This window comes from Lithobates pipiens, unplaced genomic scaffold (genome assembly GCF_037356315.1).
Source record: "Lithobates pipiens isolate NorthernLeopardFrog02 unplaced genomic scaffold, aLitPip1_a1.2 Scaffold_19, whole genome shotgun sequence".
NCBI lineage: Eukaryota > Metazoa > Chordata > Amphibia > Anura > Ranidae > Lithobates > Lithobates pipiens.
The window spans coordinates 594,351,732-594,366,508 of NW_027507764.1; the positions used below are offsets into that span (position 1 = coordinate 594,351,732).

The following is a 14,777-nucleotide window of genomic DNA, read 5'->3' on the forward strand; positions in this document are numbered from 1 at the left end:
ATCAAATGCAGCCTCACTGTGCCATCAAACTGTGCCCATCAAATGCAGCCTCACTGTGCCATCAAACTGTGCCCATCAAATTCAGCCTCACTGTGCCCATCAAATGCAGCCTCACTGTGCCCATCAAATGCAGCCTCACTGTGCTATCAAACTGTGCCCATCAAATGCAGCCTCATTGTGCCCATCAAACTGCCCATCAAATGCAGCCTCACTGTGCCCATCAAATGCAGCCTCACTGTGCCATAAAACTGTGCCCATCAAATGCAGCCTCACCGTGCCATCAAACTGTGCCCATCAAATGCAGCCTCACCGTGCTATCAAACTGTGCCCATCAAATGCAGCCTCACTGTGCCATCAAACTGTGCCCATCAAATGCAGCCTCACTGTGCCATCAAACTGTGCCCATCAAATGCAGCCTCACTGTGCCCATCAAATGCTGCCTCACTGTGCCCATCAAACTGTGCCCATCAAATGCAGCCTCACCGTGCCATCAAACTGTGCCCATCAAATGCAGCCTCACTGTGCCATAAAACTGTGCCCATCAAATGCAGCCTCACCGTGCCATCAAACTGTGCCCATCAAATGCAGCCTCACCGTGCTATCAAACTGCCCATCAAATGCAGCCTCACTGTGCCATCAAACTGTGCCCATCAAATGCAGCCTCACTGTGCCCATCAAATGCAGCCTCACTGTGCCCATCAAATGCAGCCTCACTGTGCCATAAAACTGTGCCCATCAAATGCAGCCTCACCGTGCCATCAAACTGTGCCCATCAAATGCAGCCTCACCATGCTATCAAACTGCCCATCAAATGCAGCCTCACTGTGCCATCAAACTGTGCCCATCAAATGCAGCCTCACTGTGCCATCAAACTGTGCCCATCAAATGCAGCCTCACTGTGCCCATCAAATGCAGCCTCACTGTGCCCATCAAATGCAGCCTCACTGTGCCATCAAACTGTGCCCATCAAATGCAGCCTCATTGTGCCCATCAAATGCTGCCTCACTGTGCCATCAAACTGTGCCCATCAAATGCAGCCTCACCGTGCCATCAAACTGCCCATCAAATGCAGCCTCATTGTGCCCATCAAATGCAGCCTCACTGTGCCATCAAACTCTGCCCATCAAATGCAGCCTCACTGTGCCATCAAACTGTGCCCATCAAATTCAGCCTCACTGTGCCCATCAAACTGTGCCCATCAAATGCAGCCTCACTGTGCTCATCAAACGGTGCCCATCAAATGCAGCCTCACTGTGCTCATCAAACTGTGCCCATCAAATGCAGCCTCACCGTGCCATCAAACTGTGCCCATCAAATGCAGCCTCACTGTGCCATCAAACTGTGCCCATCAAATGCAGCCTCACTGTGCCCATCAAATGCAGCCTCACTGTGCCATCAAACTGTGCCCATCAAATGCAGCCTCATTGTGCCCATCAAATGCTGCCTCACCGTGCCATCAAACTGTGCCCATCAAATGCAGCCTCACCGTGCCATCAAACTGCCCATCAAATGCAGCCTCATTGTGCCCATCAAATGCCGCCTCACTGTGCCATCAAACTGTGCCCATCAAATGCAGCCTCACTGTGCCCATCAAACTGTGCCCATCAAATGCAGTCTCACTGTGCTCATCAAACTGTGCCCATCAAATGCAGCCTCACCGTGCCATCAAACTGTGCCCATCAAATGCAGCCTCACCATGCCATCAAACTGTGCCCATTTAATGCAGTCCACTGTGCCATCAAACTGTGCCCATTAAATGCAGCCTCACCGTGCCATCAAACTGCCCATCAAATGCAGCCTCACTGTACCATAAAACTGTGCCTATCAAATGCAGCCTCACTGTGCCATCAAACTGTGCCCATCAAATGCAGCCTCACTGTGCCCATCAAATGCAGCCTCACTGTGCCCATCAAATGCAGCCTCACTGTGCTATCAAACTGTGCCCATCAAATGCTGCCTCACTGTGCCCATCAAACTGTGCCCATCAAATGCAGCCTCACCGTGCCATCAAACTGTGCTCATCAAATGCAGGCTCACTGTGCCATCAAACTATGCCCATCAAATGCTGCCACTGTAATGATCAAATGCCACTGTGACCCCCCGCCCACTCGCTGTCTCGGTGATGGCGGCGAGCGGTGGGACCTTGCAGCGGCTCCTGTGTCCTCCGTGCATCTCCTCCCCTCCTCCCGATAGGCATCCTGGATGCACCGCCACTGGCGCCCTGTCATTACTCCCTATGACCCCGAGCCCTCCCGTCCTGTCATCAGATCCATCCATGTATGTACGGTGATCACCGCGCCGCGCAGGTGACAGGGACCTCATTGGATATAAGATAATGATATATCTACAGAGGGGGGAGGGGTGGAGGGTTTGTTATGGTGCTTCCCATTGTAGAAGAAAAGCCGGTCCTGCCCGGTAATTGTCATCACCCAATGATAAATCTGTGTTTGATCCTGCAGAAGTCGATGGATTCCGGAGATCTGGCAGTCCCGGCAAGACTCAGCAGGAGCCTAAAAGAGAAAACCGAAAACCTCCCGTGCTGCGGATGGCAAAGAAGGGACCATTGCAGGGTACGGGAATGGAGGGGACACTTTGGGGTCTATTTATAAAAGAATCTCCAGAACTCTTCACCCAGCACTACTCCATGTACATTCGTTGTGTACGAGGGATCCAGCGGGTGTGAGGATGGGGAAAATCGAATGTTCTTCAGGTGTTTTCTCATTGGTACGAATGTTATTATGACCATTGACTGGTGGTGATGATAATCCCATAGACTGGTAATTAGGGATGAGCCGAACACCCCCCCCGGTTAGATTCGCTCCAGAACATGCGAACATGCAAAAAATTCATTCCAACACGCGAGAACAACGTTAAAGTCTATGGGACAAGAACATGAAAAATCGAAAAATGCTAATTTTAAAGGCTTATATGCAAGTTATTGTCATAAAAAGTGTTTGGGGACCTGGCTCCTCCCCCAGGGGACATGGATCAATGCAAAAAAAAGTTTTAAAAAATAAAAAAAATTTTCGGGAGCAGTGATTTTATTAATGCTTAAAGTGAAACAATAAAAGTGTAATATTCCTTTAAATGTCGTACCTGGGGGGTGTCTATAGTATGCCTGTAGAGGGGCGCATGTTTCCCGTGTTTAGAACAGTCCGAGAGCAAAATGACATTTCTAAAGGAAAAAAAAGTCAAAAACTAAAACTACTCGCGGCTACAATGAATTGTCGGTCCCGGCAATACACATAAAAGTTCATTGATAAAAAAACGGCATGGGGATTTCCCCACAGGGGAACCCCCGAAACAAAAAAAACAAAAAATGCGTGGCGGCATCCCCAAATTCCATACCAGGCCCTTCAGGTCTGGTATGGATATTAAGGGGAACCCCCGCCAATTATTTTTTTTTAAATGGCGTGGGTTCCCCCCAAAAATCCATACCAGACCCTTATCCAAGCATGCAACCTGGCAGGCGGCAGGAAAAGAGGGGGGGGGTCGAGAGAGCACCCCCCTGAACCATACCAGACCACATGCCCGCAACATTGAGAGGGTGCTTTGGGGTAGCCCCCCCATGCTGATGGGAAGAAGGGCCTCATCCCTACAACCCTTGTCCGGTGGTTGTGGGGGGTCTGCGGGCGGGGGGGCTTATCAGAATCTACAAGCCCCCTTTTAACAAGGGGACCCCCAGATCCCACCCCCCCCCCCGTGTGAATTGGTAATGGGGTACAAATGTACCCCTACCATTTCACAAAAAAGTGTCAAAAATGTTTAAAAAAAACAATAGACGGATTTCGACAATTCCTTTAATAATTTCTTCTTCTTTCCCTGCTTCTTCTTCCATCTTCTTCTGGTGTTCTTTCTGTGTTCTTCTTCTTCCTCCATCTTGTTCGTCCCCCTCTTCTTCCTCTATCTTCCTATGCTTCTTCCTCCGGTCTTCTCGTCCGGCATCTTCTTCTGGTTTCTTCTTCTCCGCTTCGTCCTCCTCAGACGATCCGCCTCAATGGGAGTCTCCTGCTGTGTGACGCTTCTGTTCAGGTGACAGCTCTTATATAATGGAGGGAGCGGGGTCACTGGGTGGCCCCGCCCCCTCTGACACATGGGGACTTCCCTACGGCTGTTGTCAGAGGGGGCGGGGTCCACTGTTTACCTGAAGGGTCTGGTATGGATTTTGAGGGGGACCCCCACACCATTTTTTTTACATTTTGGCGTGGGGTTCCCCTTAATAGCCATACCAGACCTGAAGGGCCTGGGGGGGGGGACCCCCACGCATTTTTTTTTTTTTAAACTTTGGTTCCCCTGTGGGGGAATCCCATGCCATTTTTATCAATGAACTTTATCTGTATTGCCGGGACCGGCAATTGATTATAGCCGGCACTAGCGCTATTACTTTTAAATGACTTTTTTTCCTTTAGAAATGTCATTTTTCACTCGGACTGTTCTAAACACGGGAAACATGCGCCCCTTTACAGGCATCCTATAGACACCCCCCAGGTAGAAAATTTAAAGGAATATTACACTTTTATTGTTTCACTTCAAGCATTATTAAAGACGCTGCTCCCGAAAAAACAGCCTTTTTTAAAACTTTTTTTTGCATTGATCCATGTCCCCTGGGGCAGGGCCCGGGTCCCCAAACACTTTTTATGACAAGAATTTGCATATTAGCCTTTAAAATGATCACTTTTGATTTCTCTCATAGAGGGTGTTCCGCGGCTTTCAAATTTGCCGCAAATACATATCACAAATCATATGGAATTATCATCATCGATCCATCAACAGTTGGTTAATTCTCCCAGAACGAATGTACATGAAGTCTCTCAGGACGAATATCTGTACACATTTTCTATAAATAGACCCGTCATGTCTGTGGGGTCGTCTGCCGCCATCTTCTGACCGATCCGTCACTTTACTAATACCGATCATCTCTTCCCTCTCCACAGAACTGTCCAGGAAGGAATACATATTCCGGGTCTCCATCCCGTGACACCAGCGCCGGTGTTGAGGTAATCGGGGGTTCTATGTGTTATTCCCGGAGGGGACATCAGGAAATTCTGCCCCCTCCCCCTCAGAGTAATATTTCATTGTCTAGTAGACTGAATCCTTTATACAGCCCTACCTACTACTTCCTGTACAACATTGAGGGGGGAGTGACCCCTGGCAGGAGATGTCCCTTCACTTCCTGTCCCAGATCCTCAACAGGAAGTCACAGGATGTTGGAACTATGCGGTTGTCGTAGGACATGCCCTCCAAACCATTCAGTGATGTCCAAATCACGTATTTAACAATGTTTGCACGGTCAAAAAAAAATCCAGTTTTATAAATGAATGAATAAATCAGTGCCCCATCAGACTCCCCCCCATTACATCCAGGCCCCCATCAGACTCCCCGTTACATCCAGGCCCCCATCAGACTCCCCGTTACATCCAGGCCCCCATCAGACTCCCTCATTACATCCAGGTCCCCCATCAGACTCCCCCGTTAGATCCAGGTCCGCATCAGACTCCCCCTTTATATCCGGGCCCCCATTAGACTCCCCTGTTCCATCCAGGCCCTCATCAGACTCCCCCGTTCCATCCAGGCCCCCATCAGACTCCCCCGTTCCATCCAGGCCCCCATCAGACTCCCCCGTTCCATCCAGGCCCCCATCAGACTCCCCCGTTCCATCCAGGCCCCCGTCAGACTCCCCCGTTCCATCCAGGCCCCTGTCAGATTTCACCTTTACATCCAGGCCCCCATCAGACTCCCCTGTTACATCCAGGCCCCCATCAGACTCCCCCGTTCCATCCAGGCCCCTGTCAGATTTCACCTTTACATCCAGGCCCCCATCAGACTCCCCCGTTACATCCAGGCCCCCATCAGACTCCCCCGTTACATCCAGGCCCCCATCAGACTCCCCCGTTACATCCAGGCCCCCATCAGACTCCCCCGTTACATCCAGGCCCCCATCAGACTCCCCCGTTACATCCAGGCCCCCATCAGACTCCCCTCATTACATCGAGGCCCCCATCAGACTCCCCTCATTACATCCAGGCCCCCATCAGACTCCCCCATTACATCCAGGCCCCCATCAGACTCCCCGTTATATCTAGGTCCCCATCAGACTCCCCCGTTACATCCAGGTCCCCATCAGACTCCCCCGTTACATCCAGGCCCCCCATCAGGCTCCCCCCGTTACATCCAGGCCCCCCATCAGACTCCCCCCGTTACATCCAGGCCCTCATCAGACTCCCCCGTTACATCCAGGCCCCCATCAGACTCCCCATTACATCTAGGCCCCATCATACTCCCCCGTTACATCCAGGTCCCCATCAGACTCCCCCGTTACATCCAGGCCCCCCATCAGACTCCCCCTGTTACATCCAGGCCCCCCATCAGACTCCCCCTGTTACATCCAGGCCCCCCATCAGACTCCCCCGTTACATCCAGGCCCTCATCAGACTCCCTACCTACTACTTCCTGTACAACACTGAGGGGGGTGTGACCCCTGGCAGGAGATTTTCCTTCACTTCCTGTCCCAGATCCTCAACAGGAAGTCACAGGATGTTGGAACTATGCGGTTGTTGTAGGACACGCCCTCCAAACCACTCAGTGATGTCCAAATCACATATTTAACAATGTTTGCATGGTCAAAAAAAATCCAGTTTTATAAATGAATGAATAAAGTAGTGCCAAGAAATAACTTCAGGTTCTAAGATATCGGAGTCTCCCCCATTACACCCAAGCCCCCATCAAACTCTCTGTCACGTCCAGGTCCCCATCAGACTCCCCCCATTACATCCAGGCCCCCATCAGACTCCCTGTTACATCCAGGCCCCCATCAGACTCCCCGTTACATCCAGGCCCCCATCAAACTCACCCGTTACATCAAGGGCCCCATCAGACTCCAGGTTACATCCAAGCCCCCATCAGACTCCCCCGTTACATCCAAGCCCCCATCAGACTCCCCGTTACATCCAGGCCCCCCTCAGACTCCCCGTTACATCCAGGCTCCCATCAGACTCCCCGTTACATCCAGGCCCCCATCAGACTCCCCCGTTACATCCAGGCCCCCATCAGACTCCCCCGTTACACCCAGGCCCCCATCAGACTCCCCCGTTACATCCAGGCCCCCATCAGACTCCCCCGTTACACCCAGGCCTCCATCAGACTCCCCAGTTACATCCAAGCCCCCATCAGACTCCCCCCGTTACATCCAGGCCCCCATCAGACTCCCCCCGTTACATCCAGGCCCCCATCAGACTCCCCCGTTACATCCAGGCCCCCATCAGACTCCCCCGTTACATCCAGGCCCCCATCAGACTCCCCTGTTACATCCAAGCCCCCATCAGACTCCCCCCGTTACATCCAGGCCCCCATCAGACTCCCATGTTACATCCAGGCCCCCATCAGACTCCCCCGTTACACCCAGGCCCCATCAGACTCCCCCGTTACATCCAAGCCCCCATCAGACTCCCCCCGTTACATCCAGGCCCCCATCAGACTCCCCCGTTACATCCAGGCCCCCATCAGACTCTCCCGTTACATCCAGGCATCCATCAAACTCTCTGTTACATCCAGGCCCATATCAGATTCCCCCGTTACATCCAGGTCCGCATCAGACTCCCCCGTTACATCGAGGACCCCATCAGACTCCCCCCATTACATCGAGGACCCCATCAGACTCCCCTGTTACATCCAGGCTCCCATCAGACTCCCCCGTTACATCCAGGCTCCCATCAGACTCCCCCGTTACATCGAGGACCCCATCAGACTCCCGGTTACATCCAAGCCCCCATCAGACTCCCTCATTACATCCAGGCCCCCCATCAGACTCCCCGTTACATCCAGGCCCCCATCAGTCTCCCCCGTTACATCCAGGCCCCCATCTGACCCCCCTGGTTCCATCCAGGCCCCCATCAGACTCCCCCGTTCCATCCAGGCCCCATCAAACTCCCCGTTCCATCCAGGCTCCCCATCAGACTCCCCCGTTCCATCCAGGCCCCATCAAACTCCCCGTTCCATCCAGGCTCCCCATCAGACTCCCCCGTTACATCCAGGCCCCCATCAGACACCCCCGTTACATCCAGGCTCCCCATCAGACTCCCCCGTTACATCCAGGCCCCCATCAGACTCCCCCTTTCCATCCAGGCCCCCATCAGACTCCCCTGTTCCATCCAGGCCCCCATCCGACCCCCCCTGGTTCCATCCAGGCCCCATCAAACTCCCCGTTCCATCCAGGCCCCCATCAGACTCCCCCGTTACATCCAGGCCCCCATCCGACCCCCCCCGGTTCCATCCAGGCCCCCATCAGACTCCCCCGTTACATCCAGGCCCCCATCAGACTCCCCGTTCCATCCAGACCCCCATCAGACTCCCCCCGTTCCATCCAGGCCCCCATCAGACTCCCCCGGTTCCATCAAGGCCCCCATCAGACTCCCCCGTTAAATCGAGGACCCCATCAGACTCACCCTTTACATCCAGGCCCCCATCAGACTCCCCCGTTATATCTGGGTCCCCCATTACAGAAGTCTTTTACATATCTCACAATCAGACAATCCATTCTTTATTTCGTGAAATAAATTGATACGTAACTCATCTTGTCATTTTCTATCTCTTTCATATTATTATTGCAAATTGAGATGACGAAAAAGGAACTCCATTCACCGTGATGCTGGCCCCACCCCCCTCTCTGATGCCGCCATCTTTAAATATCCGAGGCCTGTGCAGATGTGTCACAAGGGCTTCAGGACCCGGCAGAGATCTCCACCGCATTGGCACATTCACCGCAACCTGAGACCCGGGACCCGCGATGTCTTTGTGCATGCGCAGGGGGCACCCCCACATGTGTGCAGATATGAGCCGCATGTCTCTGCCGGGTCCCGAAGCCCCCGCGGCACACCTGCGCCTGCATGGAAGGCAGAAGGGGCAGAAGTCAGAAATATATAGGAAATTTTTTTTTTTTTAATATAGTTGTGGGAGGGGGAGGAGCCAGATGCAAATAACTTCTCCTATTGGGTGAAGGTTCCGCTGTAGGTAACTTTCTTCTTCCTTTCCTACCAGGATTTGAAGCAGTGACTCCGCCCTCTCCAGGACGCTATGATCCTCTGATTGGCTCTCTTCATAGATCTGCAAAGCTCTTCAGGGACCGCCCGGGGAATGACGCGCTGGCTTATAACGCTTTACTAACATTTCTTTTATTACATAATAAAATTTGTATCTGATGAATACAGATCGGCGTTCGTTGTGTCTTTTCTATCTGCTCGGAGTTCAGAATGTTCTTTGACATAAATGTGAGATGTTTCCATGCAAATTATACAAAGAAAAGGAAATAACAGCACAAGGGACAGAATGGAATGAAGGTGATCAGATATCATCACATGAAGAATACATAAATTCACAGGCGGGGGGGGGGGGGGCATCTCCCGCTATTGTGCAGGTTGAATAATCATCTGTCGAGATGTGAGGGTCTATTCATTAAAGAATTCTCCAACGTCTCAAGCATTGGCACAGCTGTCACCAATATTTCCCTGTAATTTGCTCCATCTAGTGGCCATGAGGCGGCATTTTCCTGATTAGGGTATTTGAAGGAAAATACCGCAATATGGCCACTAGATGGAGCTGACGATCACAGAAGATAAATGTAGACTTCGATTTAGGGGAATAACTGAGATGACATCCTTTTAGGGTGTGATAAAAAAATTCTTGTAGGGTGAGATAAATCTTGTCAAATTATCACATTCTGTATTTGAAGTCTAATATGCCATGCAAACGTCTCGGCATTCACACAGCCGTCATAAACAATTCCAATAATGTGTCTAATATGTGTATTTCTTATAAGTGTCAGCCCCATCTAGTGGTCATAACGTGGATGTTTCCTGACTGGGGTATTTCAGGAAAATATGGCAACATGGTCACTAGATGGAGCTACTGATCATAGGAAATAAACGTATTAGGTACGTTATATATATATAGACCCCATTGTCTGTATGTGCCCTTAAGTGCCACCGAGGGAAAAGGAACGGTCTGGATACTGCCTCTTTATATGACACACCTCCATCCCTAATTACATATAGTACAACAAGCTCAGCCTGTGGGACTTTAACTACTTTCAGCCCCCGGACCATTTTGCTGGCCAAAGACCAGACCACTTTTTTGCGATTCGGCACTGTGTCGCTTTAACTGACAATTGCGCGGTTGTGCGACGTGGCTCCCAAACAAAATTGACGTCCTTTTTTCCCCACAAATAGAGCTTTCTTTTGGTGGTATTTGATCACCTCTGCGGTTTTTATTTTTTGCGCTATAAACAAAAATAGAGCGACAATTTTGAAAAAAAAAACGCATTATTTTTTACTTTTTGTCATAATAAATATCCCCCAAAAATATATAAAAAAAAAATGTTTTCCTCAGTTTAGGCCGATACGTATTCTTCTACATATTTTTAGTAAAAAAAAAAATCGCAATAAGCGATTATTGATTGGTTTGCGCAAAAGTTATAGCGTTTACAAAATAGGGGATAGTTTTATGGCATTTTTATTAATAATTTTTTTTTTCTAGTAATGGCGGCGATCAGCGATTTTTATTGTGACTGCGACATTGTGGGGGACACATCGGACATTTTTGACACATTTTTGGAACCATTGTCATTTATACAATAATCAGTGCTATATAAATGCAGTGATTCCTCTGCAAATGACCCTTGCAGTGAAGGGGTTAACCAGTGGGTGGCAGTGTAGGGGTTAAGTGTTCCTAGGGGCGTGTTACTAACTGTGGGGGGGGGGCTTTCTTATAGTGAACACTGATCTCTGTTCCAATCACATGGAACAGAGATCAGCGTCACTTGTTGCTGGGCAGAACGGGGAGATGCTGTTTACAATGGCATCTCCTAGTATAGCCGCCCCCCCCCCCCCCCCGTGAGACGATCGCGGGTATGCCTGCGGCGATCGAGTCAGCGGGACCCGCGACCGGACTCACGGGGGTCCCGACCACCATCGCAATGGCAGGGCGGCAAATTTAAAGGGACGTATAGGTACGCCCATTTGCCTGCCCGTGCCATTCTGCTGACGTACATCGGCGTGCGCTGGTCGGGAACCGGTTAAATGAGGTGCTCATAGAGGTCATAATCAGTAAATCGAGTTAATCTCAAGATTTATTGAAATTCCAAAAACATCATCATAAATGAGCATAAAAATAACATGAAGCATATAGCCTACAACCATAAACATGTTCGGTACAATGCTGGAAATACAAAATGTGCATACACATCTGTAAACTCGACGCGTTTCGCCAGCTCTGCCCGCTTCCTCAGGAGTTGATGCATGTGCAAGGTATCTATAAAATAAATATCAGTAAGATATAGCATTTAATGATGGTTATGGTTGGAGAAGAAGCGGGGGGCCTGTATAGGGGACCCCCATACTTACATTGTGGTCGGTCGGTCCCAAGGACTGATCCTCCAATGATAACAAAGAACGCTCCAACCCGGGAGCTGAAGGCGCGTGACCCGCAGCAGCCAACCGGAGGCCAGGTGGAGGGCGGACATGGCGAAGAAATAGGGTGAAAAAGAACGTTTCCCTTGATGTGCCCCATTGGCCATATATGTCATGACAGCTGTAACAGAAATATATATGTATCTAAGTCCATTGACGGTAACCACAATAATAATCTGCGAGTGTCGATATTTAGGAAACTATCAATGTTATGTGATGAGGTCCACCAAGGGTTATATAGTGTAGGAAGAAGAGAAGGAGATCATTGGCTTGGAAAGGACGTGATTGGTGAAAATCGATGTGACTGTCCTGTTGTAGGCCAATAAGAAAGAAGAGAATAAAGCCAGAGGAGCAGAAAGAAGTATCCTAATGCCGCGCGCACACGACCGCACTTTCCGGCAGACTAGGTCCGAAGGGATTAATCCGATCGTGTGTGGGCTAGTCCGATCGTTTAAAAAAAAATAAAAATCAGACGGACCTAGAAATAGAACATGTTTCAAATCTATCCGACGGGACAAAATCGGGAAAACCGTTCGTCTGTGTGCCGGTCCGACGGACAAAATACGACACAAGGGCAGCTATTGGCTACTGGCTATTGAACTTCCTTGTTTAGTCCCGTCTTACGTCATCACGTTCAAAACGACCGGACTTACGAATGGACTTAGCCCGTTCGTGTGTGGCCAAGTCCGTTCGTTCGGAAAGTCCGTGGGGAAGACCGTCAGACCTAGTCTGCCGGAAAGTCCGGTCATGTGTACGCGGTATTAGAGTAGACTTTGGTTTAGTGCAGGGGGTCTCCAAACTTTCTGAGAAAGGGCCGGACTATGGGCAGTGTAAGTAGAGAATGCCCGGCATCAATGTGGGTAAAGAATGCCCCATCATTAGTATTAGTGGGAGCAAAATTGCCCTATTGTTGGTATTAGGGGAAGAAATAGTGCCCCATCATCAGCATCAGTGGGAGCAATAGTGCCCCATCATTGGTATCAGTGGGAGCAATAGTGCCCCATCATTGGTAACAGTGGGAGGAATAGTGCCTCATCATTGGTAACAGTGGGAGCAATAGTGCCCCATCATTGGTAACAGTGGGAGGAATAGTGCCCCATCATTGGTAACAGTGGGAGGAATAGTGCCCCATAATTGGTGTCAGTGGGAGGAATAATACCCCATCATTGGTGTCAGTGGGAGGAATATTGCCCCATCATTGGCATCAGTGGGAGGAATAGTGCCCCATCATTGGTGTCAGTGGGAGGAATAATACCCCATCATTGGTGTCAGTGGGAGGAATATTGCCCCATCATTGGCATCAGTGGGAGGAATATTGCCCCATCATTGGCATCAGTGGGAGGAATAGTGTCCCATCATTGGTATCAGTGGGAGGAATAGTGCCCCATCATTGGCATCAGTGGGAGGAATAGTGCCCCATCATTGGTGTCAGTGGGAGGAATAGTGCCCCATCATTGGCATCAGTGGAATGAATAGTACCCCATCATCAGCATCAGTGGGAGGAATAGTTTCCCATCATTGGCATCAGTGTGAGGAATAGTGCCCCATCATTGGCATCAGTGGGAGGAATAGTGCCCCATCATTGGTGTCAGTGGGAGGAATAGTGCCCCATCATTGGCATCAGTGGAATGAATAGTACCCCATCATCAGCATCAGTGGGAGGAATAGTTTCCCATCATTGGTGTCAGTGGGAGGAATAGTGCCCCATCATTGGTGTCAGTGGGAGGAATAGTGCCCCATCATTGGTGTCAGTGGGAGGAATAGTGCCCCATCATTGGCATCAGTGGGAGGAATAATGCCCCATCATCAGCATCAGTGGGAGGAATAGTTTCCCATCATTGGTGTCAGTGGAAGGAACAGTGCCCCATCATTGGTGTCAGTGGGAGGAATAGTGCCCCATCATTGGTATCAGTGGGAGGAATAGTGCCCCATAATTGGTATCAGTGGGGAGGAACAGTGCCCCATCATTGGTATCAGTGGGAGGAACAGTGCCCCATCATTGGTGTCAGTGGGAGGAATAGTGCCCCATCATTGGTATCAGTGGGAGGAATAGTGCCCCATCATTGGTATCAGTGGGAGGAATAGTGCCCCATCATTGGTATCAGTGGGAGGAATAGTGCCCCATCATTGGTATCAGTGGGAGGAATGGTGCCCCATTGTTGGTGTCAGTGGGAGGAATAGTGCCGCATCATTGGTGTCAGTGGGAGGAATAGTGCCCCATAATTGGTATCAGTGGGAGGAACAGTGCCCCATCATTGGTGTCAGTGGGAGGAATAGTGCCCCATCATTGGTATCAGTGGGAGGAACAGTGCCCCATCATTGGTATCAGTGGGAGGAATAGTGCCCCATCATTGGTATCAGTGGGAGGAATAGTGCCCCATCATTGGTGTCAGTGGAAGGAACAGTGCCCCATCATTGGTATCAGTGGGAGGAATAGTGCCCCATCATTGGTGTCAGTGGAAGGAACAGTGCCCCATCATTGGTATCAGTGGGAGGAAAAGTGCCTCATCATTGGTATCAGTGGGAGGAATAGTGCCCCATCATTGGTATCAGTGGGAGGAATAGTGCCCCATCATTGGTATCAGTGGGAGGAATAGTGCCCCATCATTGGTGTCAGTGGAAGGAACAGTGCCCCATCATTGGTGTCAGTGGGAGGAATAGTGCCCCATCATTGGCATCAGTGGAATAAATAGTGCCCCATCATTGGCATCAGTGGGAGGAATGGTGCCCAATCATTGGCATCAGTGGGAGGAATAGTGCCCCATCATTGGTGTCAGTGGGAGAAATAGTGCCCCATCATTGGTATCAGTGGGAGGAATAGTGCCCCATCACTGGCATCAGTGGGAGGAATAGTGCCCCATCATTGGTGTCAGTGGGAGGAACAGTGCCCCATCATTGGTATCAGTGGGAGAAATAGTGCCCCATCATTGGTATCAGTGGGAGGAATAGTGCCCCATCACTGGCATCAGTGGGAGGAATAGTGCCCCATCATTGGTGTCAGTGGGAGGAACAGTGCCCCATCATTGGTATCAGTGGGAGGAACAGTGCCCCATCATTGGTATCAGTGGGAGAAATAGTGCCCCATCATTGGTATCAGTGGGAGGAATAGTGCCCCATCATTGGTATCAGTGGGAGGAATAGTGCCCCATCATTGGTGTCAGTGGGAGGAATAGTGCCCCATCATTGGTGTCAGTGGGAGTAATAGTTTCCCATCATTGGCATCAGTGGAAGGAACAGTGCCCCATCATTGGTATCAGTGGGAGGAACAGTGCCCCATCATTGGTATCAGTGGGAGAAATAGTGCCCCATCATTGGTAT

At 50.4% G+C, this 14,777-nt stretch overlaps 1 protein-coding gene across 1 annotated transcript in view; it reads left to right on the top strand.

Moving 5' to 3' along the window:
- LOC143997807 (uncharacterized) overlaps nt 1-9,202 on the top strand; it is a 39,337-nt gene extending 30,135 nt beyond the window's left edge. Inside the window, exons 4-6 of the mRNA XM_077493620.1 lie at nt 2,460-2,570; nt 4,935-4,997; nt 9,034-9,202. Of these exons, the coding sequence (XP_077349746.1) occupies nt 2,460-2,570; nt 4,935-4,997; nt 9,034-9,048 (189 nt within the window). The 3' untranslated portion in view covers nt 9,049-9,202. The remainder of the gene's footprint in view (nt 1-2,459; nt 2,571-4,934; nt 4,998-9,033) is intronic.
- The last annotated feature ends 5,575 nt before the right edge of the window (nt 9,203-14,777 follow it).